The sequence below is a fragment of the Rosa chinensis genome, chromosome 2 (genome assembly GCF_002994745.2).
Source record: "Rosa chinensis cultivar Old Blush chromosome 2, RchiOBHm-V2, whole genome shotgun sequence".
NCBI lineage: Eukaryota > Viridiplantae > Streptophyta > Magnoliopsida > Rosales > Rosaceae > Rosa > Rosa chinensis.
Genome location: NC_037089.1, coordinates 75002376 through 75020341, shown reverse-complemented (window position 1 = coordinate 75020341; position 17966 = coordinate 75002376). Strand labels below are relative to the sequence as shown.

General features: G+C 39.8%; 4 protein-coding genes and 1 long non-coding RNA gene across 5 annotated transcripts; 4 read left to right on the top strand and 1 right to left on the bottom strand.

Annotated features, from left to right (window-relative positions):
- Positions 1-3353: 3353 nt before the first annotated feature.
- LOC112188968 (pterocarpan synthase 1) lies at positions 3354-4249 on the top strand. Its single transcript, XM_024328209.2, has one exon. It carries the CDS (start codon positions 3434-3436, stop codon positions 3953-3955), a length of 522 nt encoding a protein of 173 aa, XP_024183977.1. The 5' UTR covers positions 3354-3433; the 3' UTR covers positions 3956-4249.
- Positions 4250-5507: 1258 nt separating this feature from the next.
- On the top strand, positions 5508-6114 carry LOC112188969. Its single transcript, XR_002931658.2, has 3 exons — positions 5508-5754; positions 5878-5932; positions 6025-6114. It is a non-coding gene; the product is annotated as an uncharacterized LOC112188969 (long non-coding RNA).
- A 5364-nt stretch (positions 6115-11478) lies between these two features.
- On the top strand, positions 11479-11874 carry LOC121051334 (dirigent protein 1-like). The gene has a single exon (XM_040513588.1). The coding sequence runs from the start codon at positions 11479-11481 to the stop codon at positions 11872-11874; it is 396 nt and encodes a 131-aa protein (XP_040369522.1).
- Positions 11875-13209: 1335 nt separating this feature from the next.
- Positions 13210-13743, top strand: LOC112188622 (dirigent protein 2). The gene has a single exon (XM_024327775.2). It carries the CDS (start codon positions 13210-13212, stop codon positions 13741-13743), a length of 534 nt encoding a protein of 177 aa, XP_024183543.1.
- Positions 13744-15308: 1565 nt separating this feature from the next.
- Positions 15309-16735, bottom strand: LOC112188545 (mitogen-activated protein kinase kinase kinase 18). Its single transcript, XM_024327684.2, has one exon. The coding sequence runs from the start codon at positions 16593-16595 to the stop codon at positions 15327-15329; it is 1269 nt and encodes a 422-aa protein (XP_024183452.1). The 5' UTR covers positions 16596-16735; the 3' UTR covers positions 15309-15326.
- Between the last annotated feature and the right edge of the window lie 1231 nt (positions 16736-17966).

Below are 17966 nucleotides of genomic sequence, written 5' to 3'. Positions count from 1 at the left end.
CATTTAGGCGCCCGCCGAAAACCAAACCGCCCACACCCACCGATTAGACATTACTCGAGGCGGAGACTCACCGCCCAGCGCCTAGGCGGCCGAGTTTTAGAACACTGATATATATACAGTCCGGCTACGGTGTGGACGTCCATACCATGCGGATGGTACGGATTTCCCGTTTTCCCCCACTTTTCGATCACATTTTCACATCTTAACGATTCAGTTTTTAGGTCCTAATGTATAGATCACCTCTGCAAAATTTCAGCCAATTTGGTGATTATTAAGGCATTCAAAACTGCAAATTACAACAATGTACACGAACGGTTCCGGTTCTACAGATTCGGTTCGTTCGTGTAAATTGCAGTTTTGGATGCCTTAATGATTACCAAATTGGCTGAAATTTTGCAGAGATGATCTATATATTAGAACCTAAAAACTGAACGGTTAAGATCAAAATATGTGATCGGAAAGTGGCTGAAAACCGAAAATCTGTACCGAAATTTCAGTACGGACGTCCGCACCTGAGAAAAATCCTATGTATATATATATATGGCCCTTCCACTATGGGATCCCTTTTTTTTTTTGTCTTTTATAGGGATAGGATATTAGACCAACTTTTGGATCACATTGAGGTATCTCAACCGTTTAGTTTTTAGGCCCTAATGTTTGGATCATTTCTAGAAATTTTTAGCCAAATCGGTGATCGTTAAAGTATCAAACTAGAATAAATCAATGAACGAACTAAATCTGTCAAACTTGAACCGTTCATATTTATAATCTTAAGTCGCCATTTTGAATACCTTAACGATAATCAATTTAGCTAAAAATTTACAGAAGTGATCTACACATTAGAAACTAAAAACTGAATGGTTAAGATACTAAAATATGATTGAAAAGTTGGTCTAATACCCTATCTCTAAAAAATACCAAAAAAAGGGATCACTCACTAGAAGAGCCCTATATATATATATAATAGAACTCAATAGAGTTTAATATAATTGCATTGTGACACATCCAGATGACATTTGTTGGACTATTATCAATTCACAAAGAACTGGTGCTAGCATCAAGTCAGAATGACCATTATGTACCCTTCCGTTATCATCTAAAGACAGAACAAGAAGATGTGGTAGTACTCATGATGGTACATAGAGATATGTCCAGTCATTAAACATTGAATGCTCACTTATTACGAAATAGCTTGAATCCTTTTTTGGTACTACTCCAGAAGATTCGCTAGTACCATATGTGCTAAAGATACACATACCTCGTTGAATTAATTCTCCAAAATACAAAATTCTAGAGAATTAGAGTTCATTAGTTGAGAGAGCCCAAGTCAAAAAAACTCTCTAGAGGCCCATGGTTGGCTGGACACCCATAATCGGGCACCCAAGCCTTGGTCCCGGCTGAGAAGAAACGCGTCGGTCGACCAGTAGCGCCTCCGGCGGCTGTTGGCCACCGTACTCCACAACACCTCGCCAGTTTTTGCAGCAGCCCTGTTCCAGAGCGCATCAGCGTTGTCGGCTCTGGGCTCCAAAATTGATTTCGACCAGTTAATATTAATATACTTTTTGGTCCAAATTTGAGTTAAGTACCAGAAACGTGTTCTCCATGAGAAGATAAACCTCTGCGTATTCATGAACTAAAAACTATGAAGATTGAGAAATTGATCTGAAAACAAACCATGTGAAAATGAACAGTAATTTAGGCTTTACATCATCATTTTGATTCATAACCCGTTGCCAAGTTGAATTTGTTACGTTTTCAACCATGCTTTTCTATTCTGATAAAGTTTAGCTAGCTTGAGCCAAACAATTTTGCTGCAAATCAAAAGGAGGATTGACTATTAGTAGTGTCTACAAAATGCATTGCAAGTCCCTAGCTCATCCTTGTCAAGACTCAATTAGCTGTATCCACAAATTATAAAGTATAACAGTGGGGTAAGTTACAAAGTAGCAGAAACTTCACATTTGAAAAGCAGATATTGAACAAGAACAAAAGCGATCAACAAGAAAAAAAACAATCGATACGATTGAATAATACACATTTTAACATATGTAATTTGTTGGAAGATGCAGATATGTCAAAAGAGCAGTCCTCAACAAGAGAATTTCAATTCGTGTAATTTACATGACAAGATCTTTTTTACAGGAAAGTCATGGTCGGGCCACAAACCATACGATCGAATTAAAGAATTTTTGACTTCCAAGCAAAACCCAAAAAAAACAAGGAAAACACTACTTTTCCCAAGAAGATGTAAACCGGTTACATTTGATGCTCAAAACCACATAGGAACACCATTTCGGATCATTTCAAGCAATCTCATGGAAGTGCCAAGTAACTCATCCTTCTCCATGATTTTTCATCTTACAAACCTTGTGCATGTTGTAAAGCTTGCAGTGCGGTTCATAAAATGTATTCAAGCAATTTCGACCCTTTGGAGCATATATTCGTTGTAAACTCTGCTGCCACCAGCATTTCGCAAAGCTAGCCTTCCTATTGATTTCATCGATCATGCAAATAGTTCAGAGTTCAGACCTATGAGAAGCTCTACGATTGCAGCTTCAGTTTTAGCCTGATTCGCAAACTGTACCAGAAGCACATTTGAACTGGAAACTTCTTGCTGCTCACGATGTTGCTCTCAGAATATATGCCACCGTATATATCATGTTATGAGCCAGCGGACTAAGCCATTCTAGTATCTGTTCAAGCGCGAGACCCCATTCTCCTGCAAGGGCAGGATTGTAGACTGATGAGGCTGTGGTTTTGGTTAGATTACACGTACTTATTAATTTTGTGACTAATAAATTAGTATGATTGCTAAGGTCTAGTCTTAAGCCAAATATAAATGGAAATTTGCACGCGATGGCTGTGGGAGTGGAAGTGGGGTGATTATTTCTGTCCATTTTTCAACAATGACTGATCTAATTAAGCTACATCCCATATTAATCAAATGTCATATGTGGTGTAATTACTATTAATAGAAATAACACAATATAGAACTCACGTTCTCACAATGACAATAAATTTGTTTTCACATTTATAAATGTGAATGATATAATTTAGTACAAATGTGTGTATAATATACGGATATGTAATATAGAACATTTTGTCAAAAAATGTGGAGACTGAAGTTTTTATACGGCATATGACATATCTAGATCTCAAGTGTAAGCCAAGAAGTCCAACATGGCTGCGCATTATCATGCATGATGAGAAAAAACCAAGTGTAGTCTACATATATTGCTGGGAAATCGTTGACAATTGACATTTTTTCGTAAACGTTTTTATTTTATATATTACCCATATAAGACGTATTATTGCAGTTATTCTATAAATAGAAACTATGACCCTAACCAGATTACACAAAGCAATTTCAAAAGCTTCTTGTATTCCTAAGCTATACTTCTTTGGGTTCCCAATTAGCCACATTGATCTTTCAATGGCATCCCCCCTACTACTACTGTTGGTTTTTTCCATGAGTGCTAGTGCACTTTTAGTCCAAGCCAGTTATGTCAAAGAAACCCGAATGGTCTTGTACTTCCAAGACATCTCGACAGGTCCAAATGCCACAAGCATACCAATTGCAGGCATTGCCGGAAAGCTTTGGACCTTCACTCAGTTTGGAACAGTTTATGTCACTGACGACACCATGACCGAAGGTCCAAGCCCAAAGTCAGCCGTAGTTGGCCGGGCACAAGGCGTGTCAGTGGCAGCAGCGCTAGACGGGAGTAATGCCCTTGTCTTGGTATCGCTTGTGTTCACTAATAAGGAGTACAATGGCAGCACTATAGAGATACAAGGAAACAGTAAGCAATTCGAGTCTGTCAGAGAGGTTGCAGTGGTATCAGGTACCGGGAAATTCAGGTTTGCTAGAGGATATGCTACCTTTGAATCATACTTCGTGGATCTTCCGAGTGCCTACTCAATATTACGGTGCAATGTTACAGTGCAACATTACTAGCATATCGAATCCTACTTCATCTTCGTTTACCTGCAATTATATATGCCCTATTTCTTTACTAATAAAACCTCACAGAAGAATAGAAGAGAGTATATCTCAGCGCACAATTATACTCGCATGGTTTGACATACAATTGGTCCAACACGGAAAGACAAGCTAGGTGCCGACTTTGAATATTCGTCCTTATATTTGTTTTTCCGTTTACATCTATCTAGTTTTGTATTATCTTTCATGCTGATTAAATAAATTTAAATCCCCTGTTCAAAAAATAAATTTAAATCCCAATTCACATTATTAATTCTAAGGGTGACAACACACCCTAAATTGTTTTTTATATACATTTATTTATCAAGGTAGAAGCCAGTAGATTGATGACAAAGCCAGAATTACATACCCTCCTGCTACCAATTGGGTAGGGGTGGGCACAAAACCGAAATTGGGCAAAAAACCGCCAGACCTGAACAGGAAGAACGGTCCGGTTAACCGACCCGATCAAAAAGAGCAAGAAAATTCAAAGGACCGAGCCGATCCGAATTGATGCGGTGCGGCTTCGGTATCGGGTTTGAGACCGACCGAAAAAAACCGACCCGACCTAATTTAATTAATATATATTTATTTTTATTTTTATTAGCTATTTATTTCCTATTGGTGCATATATCCTTACGATATATCTTACCGCAGAGTATTCCTATGACTAAATAAAACTGAAAAGTGGGAACCCTAGCTATCATTCGCAACCGTCTCTCTCCACACACAGACACAGCCGCTCTCGGCCTCTCTCAGTCTTTCTAGTCTCTAGCTACTCTCCAGTCGAAAACCCTAGCCCTAAACCAGAACCCAGTCAGATCGGCGATTGCAACTCGCAGCTCTACATCAGCTCGCAGCTCGCAGCTCTACATTAGCTCTCTGGCTCTCTTAGACTAAGATCGGTTCAGATTGGCTAATTCGATTCATTCGCTCTCGGCTCTCTGGTGAGTTTTTGAAACCAAAATCTCTTCGATTCATTCGATTCATTCGCACATTTATACTGGATTTTGACTTTATACTGTGTTTTGACTTTTGACTATGTTGATGTGGTTTTAGTGTTTTACTGGTTTAGATTTAAAGGTTTTGAGACTGGGTTTTGACTATTGAACTGTTGACTAGGTTGCTTTATAGTTTATATTGTGTTGTTGTGTGTTGATGATAAGCCTGAGTTTTGATTTATAGCTTACATTGTTCCTGATAAGCCTGAGTTTTGATTTATAGTTTTGATTTATACTGTGTTGTTGTCGATTGTTCGATTCATTTCACAGTGCATACATATATCAAAATTGGTTGTGTTGTTGCTGATAAACATAGTTCTAAACTTCCAATATGCTTTGTTCAGATGATGGAAGGGAATTCAAACACTGTGACTCCTACTCCCACAAGCGTAGAGGCTGCATCAAGCATAGGGACTTCAGTACTCTCATTCCCTGCTTCGGAAGTAAACCATACTACTGCTGGAGCGATTGTTTCAGTTCCACCTGGTCCCTCTCAGGTCAACCGATTGACTATACTGCTGGTATCGATGCTCCTGGACTGGAATCAACATCGAAGAAGAATAACAAGTCTGTGGCTTGGGAGCACTTCACAAAGATGAAGAATCCATATGGGACTCCGATTGGTGGATCCTTTTAGGGGCAGCTTGACTCCTAGAATGGTTGAGTGCCTTGTGTGTTGCTCAGATTGGTTAAGGGTTGCCGGAAAGTCTCTATTCAAAGAGCCAACCAAAACTGAACTTGAGGTCTACGGTGAATTGGAGAAACTTGAGCAAGGTAAAATTTTGTTTTAAGTTTTCTTCTTTTAAGTGCAACTTTTGTTCAAATCTGTAAACTTTTCACTTTTGCTCAAATATGTTAGTTTTTGTTCTAACATTGTTTTCATGTTTGTGATGCTAGATGTTGGAATTACCTATCTTTCAGATATTGAGGAGTGATTCTGCAGATCCGCTTGGTACAACCGTACAAATACAAAGTTAATTAGATTAGTTTATCTTGCTACAGCTCTGCCTGTCTCTTACAGTTGCTAATATGCTTTGTTTACAGATTATGGTCGATGGAAGGGAAGTAGCCAAGATGAAGAATGAAGAATGAAGAGGAGAAAGCCAAGCTGAAGTGTTGCTTATGTTCTTAGCTTTATTGTTTTTTTTTTGAATTTCTTTTCAACTTAAAGCTTATGGTCTTGAACTTTGGATTAGTTGGTCTGTAAACTTAAGTGGTTCGGAACTGTTTTGGATTTGTATTGCTTGGTTGCATGCTTCTGATTCTAGATTAGTAATATGCATGTTGGTATGGTGATTAACTAATTATGCTTTGTTCTTTGTGTGTCAGTGAGTCATTAGGTTTATAACTTGATATATCATATGTTGATCATTTGCTCAGTACGTGACTAAAAGTTGTAGACTTGTAGTCATTGAAACAGGTTGAAAAATATGGAAATCTTCAATATTGGGCCTTAGAAAATTTGTAGCCCCTTTTTTTTTTCCTGAAAACTAGGCTAGTATTTAAACAGCCCATAACCGACCGGCCCGAACCGGAAAATCCGAAAAAACTGAAAAACCGGCCCCAAAAAAAATATATCTGTTGCGGTTTGAATTTTGGCCCAACCGTAAAACGGTTTGGGCCCTAACCCGACCAGATCCGACATATGCCCACCCCTACAATTGGGGGTAGTCAAGAAATTGTGCTAGTACCCACAGTGATACGTAGAAACTAGGACACTCATTTGACATTAAATATATCAAAATAGCATGAATCTTCATTCGATACGACTTCAGAAGATTCGCTAGAAGCACGAAAAGTGCATTGGTCCCTAAAAAAACTTAGAGAAATATTGAAAATAGACTAATTACTAACATAGAGTAGGCCTAAAACAAAATGCCCTATTCACTCAAGCCCAAAAGAGAGCAGCCCAAAGAATGTCATCCTCAAAACCCTAGCAGGTCGGCCATAACCAAGCCTAGTGCACCAAACTCCTACGTCCAGTGGCCATAGCATACGATCAGCTGCCACCGCCACGCACACGTTGTTGTCGACCTGTGCCAATCCCAGATGTTGCCACCACCTACCACCGTCGCATGAAAGACGCAATCCAATATCTTGCCCTCCAAGCGCAGCAAGAACTCTTCCTCGAAGAGCCACAACCTCTGTGCTTCAAGTAGTTGCACAAAAAACACCGCCGCAACCCATCTTGCCAAGATTCCAAATAAGCAACACTCTATGAAACATGCTAATGAGCCCAACCATTGAATTGCTCGCCCAGCAGCAGTCCACAGGCGTTGGCAAAGCCAGAGGCCAGCCTAAATGTCGTGGGCAGCCAGACCAACGTAGTTTCACAAACACGAAGAGTTGGCTTTGCGGCTTCACTCTCCTCGAAACCCTATTTTGGTAACAAACATACTTACACACCCTAAATTGTTATTCACACATAGGGTTTTTTGCTCCAACAGTGTCTAGAGACTTCGGTGACTGACAATATGATACTCGAACTTACAAAGTTATCAATATTATACCTCTAGTAGAACAATTGAATGTACCTGCAATTCCAATGTGCTATAAGTCTTCGTCTTCTACCATATATCTACTTCATCCTTTTCATACCCACTTTGTTAAATTCAATACCCATTTTGTTTCCAACAAAAAACAATTGAGTTGCCTAAGAAAATTTCATAGGGAGTGGTGGACTGTTTGATCTTGAAAACCATGTATGGATTGGATTGATAATTTTAAGAGTGGTGAGTTTTGAGGAGTTGGAGATCGCGAATCAGGTGTGAAAGTGAAGAGGGAGACGATTATAGCATCCATGACATGGAATTAGAGTCTTTTGCTGTGATTTTCTTTGGTTTTTGATGTTTTCAGAAATCTGGGTTCTTGTATTTTGATTCTTTCTCATCTGGGTTTGGCTTGGTTTGACCAGTCTTGCTGGTTTCGGGATATGGGTGCTTTTCATTATTCATGCTTTGAACTCAGAACACTTGTGTTTGGTGGGTTAGCCAGGCGAATGTCAATAAGCTTCATTTCTTGTTACATTGATATACATGGTGCTAATTTCAGTTGTTCCTGCTCTGACGAGCACTCACCGCTTTCCTCTTGCTGCTCTAGATCTCAACGAAGTCATTTTCGTTAGCTCGCTACTTCTGGATCTGGAGGCCAAGTTGTGGAATCGTCTACACCGCTCTGGCCAGCAATAAATTCAAAGAAACGACGCCGTCGAGCGAGCTGTGCTTGGAGAACTCAGACGAGATGGAGTCTCCGACGGTGTCCGTCCGTCAGAGAATTGGATTCGATTTTGCTTTCGGTTTTGCATTGATTGAAAAACAGTTATCGTCTGGTTGATTGTCTTGCTAGAAAATGCCATCATCCCATCTGTTTGCAAATTGCAGATGAAAAAGGAAATAGAAATGGTTTGGCCTAGAAATCTGGGTTGGCCATTTGGTGTTCATATCCACCTAGTTTTGGTGTTGATGATGAGATTGTGAAGCATATTCTCTGGTTAATATGCCAAGCATATCATCTCCTTCTCACCTTGGTCTTGAATCGAAGGCACCCCATTATTTTTGAGGCATTTTCTGAATCCAAGTTTGGGAATGAGTTTGGTCATTTTTTTGTCCTAGTGTTGTTATTTTAAAAGAATTTGGGGATTTGATCGAGTTTAGGGCTGATTTTAGTTGAAAAAGTCTTTCTTGCCCTCCGTCAATGAGTCACGTGCATTGCACATGGTCAAATTTGACGGCTCTGTGACGGAAAATGACTGTGGGTATGATAGAGATACGAAAAATTGAGTTTGGGTATCATATTGATAACTTTATAAGTTCGGATATCATATTGTCAGTCACCCAAGTCTCCAGACACTGTTGGAGCATATTGTTCTATCCCACGAGTGAAATAAGTATCTTTAAATAAACTTAACGTGATGAAGTAATGAAAACTACTTATATCGAAAGAATCATGTATGCTAGAGGTTGAAAGTGATAGAGAGTTTGGTTACCTACAAAGGTATTCCATATGTACGAGTCAATTAATTTTGGTTGATTAGGAAATGACGTGAAATAGTTATAGTAAAACACATGCATGCTATTACTCTTGATGTATACTGTATCGGTTGCAAAGTCCATTTATAAACCAAATTGTCAAATTCGTTAAGCATGGAATCGTTTAGATAAATCACACTAAAAGGAAAATTATTACCCAAAAGAAAAAGACAAACTCATTAATAGGTGTTTGATCATTTAAAACTCTAATGAAATCACTACATTATTTTCTACCAGCCACATACATTTGTTCCTAATCATAGGCCGATTGAAAATTCAGAGCTATTCGGTCTACTAACAATTATCCTCTTAGCATCAATCTTTAGCATCAATGGCATTACCAAACCTCAGTCTTTTTTCCCTGTTGTTCGTTATTTTCTACATAACTCCATGTTTAGGCTCCCAAGATCCGTTGAGCAACTTCAGCCCAGAAGAATCCCCCATTGCAGGTATTCCTGGAAGGCCTAGGAATCGATTCTCGTTTGGAACAGAATTTGGCGTTAATAACTGACTGACTCAATGCCCGAGTCCATACTCACTAGAATTGAGCCAAGTCCAAGGCGTTGTTGTGACAACTGGCCTGGAGGGAACTAAATCCCTTCTTTTGTTCTAGTTTAAGTTCACAAACAAGGCAAGAAAAGCACTAGCAGTATGAATAGGAGGAAGGTCAAAAATCGTTTTCTCTCTCTCTCTCTGAGAAACCCTAGGCCGGTCTCTCAGATTGCTTTTTTCTTGTCCGGTGGCGCCCGGATGTCAGTCCTGGCCTCCGGCCTCACCGTCGTCTTGGGGTTGCTGCCAGATGGGAGATCTACTGCACAAGGATTTCGTCTTAGGGATTCTCTCCGGTTCGTCAGATGGTTTGGCGATCCCCGCAGATGGCTTCTTCAATCGACGACGCCATGGGTCTTGCTCGACGGCGATGGGGATTGCGAGGCATGGCTCGCGGATGGCGTTTCTGTGATGATGCAGGTTGCTCCAGCATGGCTCGGCGGTTTGGATCACGGAGATGGTGCAGCGGTGCATATGGTGGCTACGCGGTGATGTGGTTGGCCAAAACGTGGCCGGACTGTGGTGCGCGACGGGTCTGGGAGGAGTGGTGGACTGGTCCAAACCAAGAAGATGGGCCTGAGTGATCTCTTTGGTGACCCTTTTGGGCTTTTGTTCTTGGGTCTCTCCAGTGGTCTTTTGCTTTCGGTTTGCTTAATTTTTCCTTGTTGGGTTTTTGTTGTACTGTTTAAATAAGTCCCTCCTCTTGTGAGCGAGGGGTTGGGTGTTTCTAGGTAGTGTCGTTGTTTTAGTGTTTCTGGGCATTTATCGGTGCTTTCTGGTTATCAGCGTGATGGTGAATCACCCTTACATGTGGTCTGGTTGTTTTGGGAGGCGATGTCCAAACGGGTGGAAACAGTTCATCTTAATGCTGGTGGCGGGGTTGTATCGTTATACATAGGTCTGGTTATAGGTTAAAATTAGGTTGGGGTTGGGTTTTTTTAGCTCATGTTTGTCCCTCTCGTTGGATCCGATGATATGTAACTTGTTTGGTTATTAATAGATGGTTTATTTTCTCCAAAAAAAAAAAAAAAGTTCACAAACAAGGCATACAAGGGTAGCACGTTACAGCTTCAAGGACTCTTTGACCAACGCGGGATACCTACAGAGGTTTCAGTGATGTCAGGTACCGGAGAGTTTAGGAACACCAGGGGATTTACATTAGTTAAAGTGATTTCCGCTTCTCTTATTCAATTCAACATTTCATTTCAAACTACTAAATAATCGTGTTTATGGGAGATCTTGAGACTCTCCGCTCATTTTCATTAAGTTTTGTTGCGATGTTTGTTGTTCGAAATAGATGGGTTAAATAAACAAACAAACTGTCCCGTTAATGTATTTAAGATCATATCGATCTTTTGTTTGAATTTGCAATTCTATATAATTGTCAACAGTAGTACAATCTGACTTTTTAATTAATAAACTTCACTGAGATTCTGAGAATTTCTGTGAGATTTGGTGGTGGCGTATACGTATAAAATGGTTTTATTAAGCTTCTGTGGTCTGAAACTCTGAATTAATTTGACTTTAGTGCTACGAGAAAATTAGGCGTGATCGACAAGGACACAAGGTCATATACTATCCAAGTATCCATGGGAGCTATCATCTCATCCCCCGGCCAAAAGAAGACGAAAAAAGAAAAGTGATTGAAGAGTTTGGCAGTTTGGATTCGGCCCATGCTAGGGGTTCAACAATTCTCATATACAAAAAAATACAAGAGTATATCGTTGACAAAAAGCAAAGCGTCAGTTGACTATTCCGCAATCATTTCTATAAATCCAAACCATGACTTTGAATCTAAATCACACATCAACTTCAGAAGCTCTTTATATTTTTCAGTCGGTCCTTGTTTCCCAATTTTTTTTTTCAAAAGAAAGGGATGGTGCAGCGGCCCTCACGCCTTGACCAATTTAGCTAGCCAGAAATGACATTCAACTTCATGTCGAAGCTCACTCAACAATCCCTACCTATACTACCACTACTAGTTTTGGTTTTTGCCAGAAGTTTAGCTAAAGCTAGTGATCTCAAAGAAACCCAATTAGTCTTGTACTTCCAGGATTTCACTGCAGGTCCAAATACCTCAAGCATACCAGTTGCAGGCATCGCTGGAAAGCTGTGGACCTTCACTCAATTCGGAACAATTTATGTCACCGATGACACCATGACCCAAGGACCGAACATAACATCTTCCGTAGTAGGACGGGCCCACGGCATAACGGTGGCATCGGCACTGGACGGAAGCAATGCCCTTGTCTTGGTGTCTCGTGTTCACAAACATGAAGTACAATGGCAGCACTCTAGAGATACAAGGAAACAGTAAGCAATTCGAGTCGGTCAGAGAGGTTGCAGTTGTATCTGGCACCGGAAAGTTTCGGTTTGCTAGGGGATATGCTACTTTTGAAACGTTTTTTCTGGACACTGCAACTGCCTACGGAGTATTTACGATGCAATGGTACTGTGCAACACTACTAGCTAGCTATAATTATATTAGAGATGGTCATTAATAATCAACCTCTATGCTCTATATGATCGAGCATGTAGTTGTTCATGTTTGTACTCTGCCAAAATAATTAAACAAGAAATAAAATTATACTATATATGAAAGATGAGTTTACTATTCACAACTATTCATGTAACAGTAAACTGATGATTTTACTCTTGCTATGTTCTATAATTACGCGCTGCCATTTGTCTTCTCCCCAATTCCAGATTCGTCCAAGTATAATATCTCCATTAGTCTTCTTCCCACATTCTGGATTTCTCTACACTTCTACCATATGTCCTCATCATATAAAGCGGCTCAATCAGTTGCTGGTTTCTTCGGGAAGCGTCAGCAAACACAATTTCTGCATTGTTTCAGATTTGCAATCACCATCAGTTGTGTCATTCATCAAATAGAGTTTGGCTTCCTTTTGATAACATTAAGTCGTCAAGATTATCAGGTTGAGCTATCGACCAAAATTCAATAAAGTTTGGGTTTCTATTTCAGATTAGAGCTGATGAAATTTTTTTTCTTTTGGGATTTTGTTGTTCGTCGGGGGGGGGGGGAGAGAGAGATAGAACAGGGGAAGAGGGGGAAGGTATTTTTTGAATCTCGAATTTTTTTATTGAAACTAATTCTGGGTTTTGTATTTTCTCTTCACCCGTATCAGATGGGTTTTGTATTTTCTGGAGCATAATAGGGTAATGTTCTGATTTCTGTGATTTCAGGAGTCTATGCAAAGGAGTATCTGGATTGTTCTTTTGCCTCTATTCCTAGTATAAAATAAAGAACCAATCCCTAATCGATGAGAAGCTAGGGATCGATTTTACTTTCTCTCAGCTAGCTTGAAATCTATGTTTGAATTTTGATCCGAAATTTGAATAATCTCTATCCACATTCAAAGGGTAAAAGTAACAATATTGAGGGAACCATGCTTTAAGTTCAACCTTATCACATGATCCACTCATCATCATAAAAACGTCCCAAAGAGGTCTCAAAGTAACAGCACAAATCTTGTGCTTAGTTCATATTTACTTTAACGCTTGGTACAAATTTGAAGCCTTTAACCGTCTCTTTCCCCTTATAAATTAACCCCATTGCACCAATACTATTGTACAAACAAAACTGTCCCCAAAACTTTTAACTTGCTACTCAATTTGTTCTACTTCACCAATGGCATCTTCAAGACCCGTCAAACTCATGTCCTTACCTTCACCACTGCTTCTAGTTCTTGTACTCATGCTCACATCTCTAGCCAAGGCTCAAAGGCTTACCGAAACCATCACGGAGTTCTACTTGCAAGACTTAGCCTCCGGTTCTAACGCCACCGTTATCCCCATCACCGGCATTAAAAACAAGCCTTTGTCCTTCACCTCATTCGGCACCATTTTCGCTCTTGATGATCCAATCACAGTAACCCCGGACAAAAGCTCGACTGAAATTGGTCGAGCTCAAGGCATCATGGTGGCCTCGTCACTGTCCGGCTCTAATGTCCATGTTTCAATGTCGTTTGCTTTTAGCAATGGTAGCAGCCTCGAGATACAAGGCACCAGCCGTCAGTTCGAGAGGTACAAGGAGCTCTCTGTGGTTTCAGGGACCGGAAACTTCAGATATGCGAGGGGCTATGCTACCTTGGAGAGCATTTATTATGACAATAGAACTTCCTACTCTATCATACGGTGCACCACTAGGATCATTCTGTCCTGAACGAACCAGTTCCCAAATAGTTTCGATATATCTGCTAGCTTTGTTATGCCTGCTGTTCTTGGATTAGCTGTGTTTTAAGTATGCTAGTGTTTGGGCTTGGTGCGTTGTGCTTCTTCTGGGTTTTCATACCTTGTTGTGTATTTGGGCCTTTTGGGCCGTATTAATGCCATATCAAATTTCTTAACTAGGCATTTTTCCATTAGTTGCTACATTCTCCCGAATCATAAAACCAAAAATTTCCCCTTGGAGTTGAAAATTCGGTTGGGATTAGATTAGTTCGGGATTCGATACCCCTCATATATAACTATTAGAAAACAAGAATTAGTCCATACTATGCAAAAGCATCCTTTTTTTTTTTTTTGAGTAAAATGATGTCATCCCTCTATTAAATATTAGAAAGATTACATTCTAGTAGAGTCAGCTGCAAAAGCAGCCAAAAAAAAGCTATAGGGGGAGAAAAGAAAACGGTCTCATGCTGTATAGTCCTAGCATAGTCTGCCAACAAATGAGCCACCACATTGGCCCCTCTTCTTGTATGGGTAACCCTTATATTTGGGAAGAAAGTTATTATTTCCACAATATCATCATAAATTCTGCCAAAAACAGAAGTGATAATTAAACTTGTGACCTCCACAATACTCACCAACAATAATATACAAAAATTAACTTTTATGTGATTTTCATTCATTAACAAGTATAAGAAAACAATAGCTGATCTTTATTTGTGCGGATTTATATTTATAGATGGTAGCGGACCCGTTCTTGAGCCCAAATATATGGTTAAGTCTCTTGACCTTGCCAACATATATACAAGTTGCTTCACCAACAACATACTTAATAGGAGATTGACTTTTCCCACAACTAAAATGATGGCTCCATTACCTGCTGCTAGTGAAAGGGTCTGAAACCATTCTAATATGCAGATTTCAATTATAAGTCTCTACAATGATCTAAAAAACTTCAGCATTAACTAGTATAGATAGAAGATAGACATATAGTGGATCAGGGTTGAACTGAAATGTTCTGGTACTTTCAGATCACTCCTCAGGCCGGCCAAAAGGAAAAAGTTTAGGCAAGGTCCACCGTCCACCTATAAGAACTATAGCCACTGAAACTAGTGTTTGTTTTATGTGGATCTTAATAGACCAAATGTTGTTAAATATACTTTGAAGGTGTTTATTCCTAATTAATATCCCAACATAAGGGGACAGATATACCCGAATCCAGTTGTACATGTTGGAAGTTCTGGTTTACCAAATTAACTAGCTAGCTATCCACTATCCCATCTGTTCTGGCGGTTGCCTAAAGATTGCATCTTGAAAAAGAAGTTATAATTTCTCAGCCACTCGAGGAACTATACCCAACTTCAGCAGCGGTTGGCAAATTTGAATTTAAAACAATCCAGTTTGGCACCCTCTTTACCTACCAAATGGAGAAACTGATAGCACAAGAGGAGGATGATATGATGGCTTTCAATTTTAACTTCTCTACCAAGAATCACAGTCCCACCAAAACTTGATAAAAGTAAAAGTAACAAAAATAGACAAAAAGATGATGAATTTTTGTTTTTTTTTTTTTTGGGATTAATAGATAATTGGTATTGAAGGAAATAACAGATTGCCTTTGTGCCTCTCCAAAATGAGATTGCTCAAAGCTACTACACTACTAGTACTACTGCTATTGCTATTAATACTGCTACTAATTTTCCTACTTTTACAGGCTCCTATATTATTCAAATTAATATCTCTACAACTAATTTTGCTATCAATCACATCAACTTGAGCTTCACCATCATTCACAATTGGGTTGCTTTCCCCACAATCATTCCCCCTAACTGTGATCCAATAGTCCTCATCAGAACTCCACCTGAGCATCCCTGAAAACAAGGACAGCAGTCTGATCCTATCGTCGGGGTACGAATTTTCAACACTTGGGTGATCCACAAGGTTGCCCAAAGTTTCTGATTCTTGTAATGAATTCCATATCCCTTGATCAAGAATACTTGTTGGAGAAAATGAAGAAGTAGTGGATTCTTGAACTTGCTTTGTACTACTAGCAGAATTGATGATCATCATTTCCTCAAGAAACGGATGCTTTAGAAGTTGTGTAACCGTCCACCTCTCTTTTGGGTCCCTCATGAAACACTTTGCCAAGAAATCCCTTGCTTGATTTGAAAGAAAACTCGGAATCTCCGGCGACTCACCGGAGTATGCTATCCGGTAAAGAAGAGTTACTGGGTCAGCTGCATTAGGCCACGGCACTGATCCTCCGGTAGCCATTTCGATAACTGTGCACCCAAGAGCCCAAACATCACAAGGAAAACCCTGCTCTTCCCCACGCGCCACCTCCGGTGACATAAACATCGGCGTGCCGCCAATTGGCACTGCCTCAGCCGCAGGATCAGCCCACCTGGCGCATCCAAAGTCGGCAATTTTCGGACCCTCTTCTCCAACCAAGACGTTCCTTCCTTTTATGTCACAATGTACTAATCCAACTGAATGCAAGTACTCTAGCCCCTTGGCAATTTGCCTCGTGTAAAACCCGATTGCTGATTCTTCAAACTGGCCTCCACGGTTGCGAATTGCATCGATGATCGTGCCGCCGGCCACGTACTCCATGAAGATATTGTACATGAGCTTGTTGTTCTCTCTAGTAATGTCATGTCCTAAATAGCTTACCACATGAGGACTGCTCAAAGAAGAGAGAATTTTTTGCTCCCTTTGCAAGAAATCGGATTGGGAGAGCTCGGCAGACTTGACTGCAAAGACTTTGGAGCCGGAGCCAGAAGAGGTGGCGATGGAGACGGCGGCGGAGGAGCCACGGCCAACGGTGTGGCCTCTAGTCCAGTCCATTTGGCGATGATACTGCTAAGAATAGAATGTACAAGTCGTTTGTGTTGGCTAGCATTCCTCTTGGCTTTGCCTTTATATATACTTGGCTATTTCATCTTCACTAGCCATTACAAGGTGGCATTTTTAAAAGGGTAGTGTTATTGGTTGGTTGGGTCTCTCATCTTTCAAGTACAGCCAACTGGGTTGACAATTCCTTTAACGCAAGTCCGCAACGTGTAAGAATCTGGCTGGACTCGACGGCGTCGGCATGTGACTTGGCAAAACGGGTGCGTGGACACGTGTGAAGGAGGATTGGGGTTTAAGAGTGGGCAAAGCTCCAAATGGAGTACAATATTTGGTTTTGGTTTGGTAGAGTAGATTAGATTGGATAAAGCCTCCCACAATTGGATGCTCTAATTTGTTTTGAACATTGGAGTTTGAAGACTAAAGAATTGAGAAAATTTATGGGGAAGGTGTAGGGGGTGTGTTGAACCACCAAAATGGGTTGAATTTTAGTATCACTTTCACTTGTAGTCTTGGTATAAGGTTGAACTTAGGCATGTGGCCAAATTCTTGTCAAAATTGAAGTCATTGTGATGGAGATAAGTATTTAGTTAGAATGTCAGGCATGGAATATCAGAACATGCCAACATCCGAATTTTATCAAAGTTAAGAAGAAGATGTTAAAAGAAATGTCATCTGGGTTTTGGTCAATTTACACTAAACCTGACAATGTTTTTCTCTTTACTGGGTATAATGATTTTTGGGTCCCTAGCTCTATGATCAGTAGTGGGACTTTTGCAATGAGAATGCTCATGATATTTGTGCCCATTGATCCACCCCCTTGTTTGTCAATTTAAGCAACTTATTTTTATTGACCTTATATAATTGGTAATGCTTCCTCCACCATTTTTTGCTAAAATTAGTGACTAGTACACTTCACAATTCAAAAGAGTAACATTTCTCAAGATAAACATATCACTCACCCAAATCCCCATTATTGTTACCTTACCCACATGGCCATAGATATCTAGTCAAAAAAAACTCATTTCTAGGTTAATTTGCCAGACTTGATAGAGTTGTCGAGGTTTTTTATTCGTTGAAAAGAACAAGACTCTTGCATCATGAAAACAATGTATATTTTCATGAAGAGAGTGTGATGATGTGATACATACGGGTGGGGGATACGTTGGTTTAACCAAAAAAAGTTTAACAAATTCATATATATTTGAACATAACAAAAATGTGACCTTATTTCTTCACGGGTCATTAATATTTTATTCCTCATTTAACTCGTTTATTGATGATTTTAGTATCTAATAAAAAATATTTCGACTAGTATACAAAAAGAAGTTGCATAGTAATTATGATGGATTTACATGCAATCATGAT

Excerpts from the sequence above, each read along its gene's own strand:
- LOC112188968 (XM_024328209.2), top strand. The coding sequence starts at position 3,434 with ATGGCATCCCCCCTACTACTACTGTTGGTTTTTTCCATGAGTGCTAGT.
- LOC121051334 (XM_040513588.1), top strand. The coding sequence starts at position 11,479 with ATGACATTCAACTTCATGTCGAAGCTCACTCAACAATCCCTACCTATA.
- LOC112188622 (XM_024327775.2), top strand. The coding sequence starts at position 13,210 with ATGGCATCTTCAAGACCCGTCAAACTCATGTCCTTACCTTCACCACTG.
- LOC112188545 (XM_024327684.2), bottom strand. The coding sequence starts at position 16,595 with ATGGACTGGACTAGAGGCCACACCGTTGGCCGTGGCTCCTCCGCCGCC.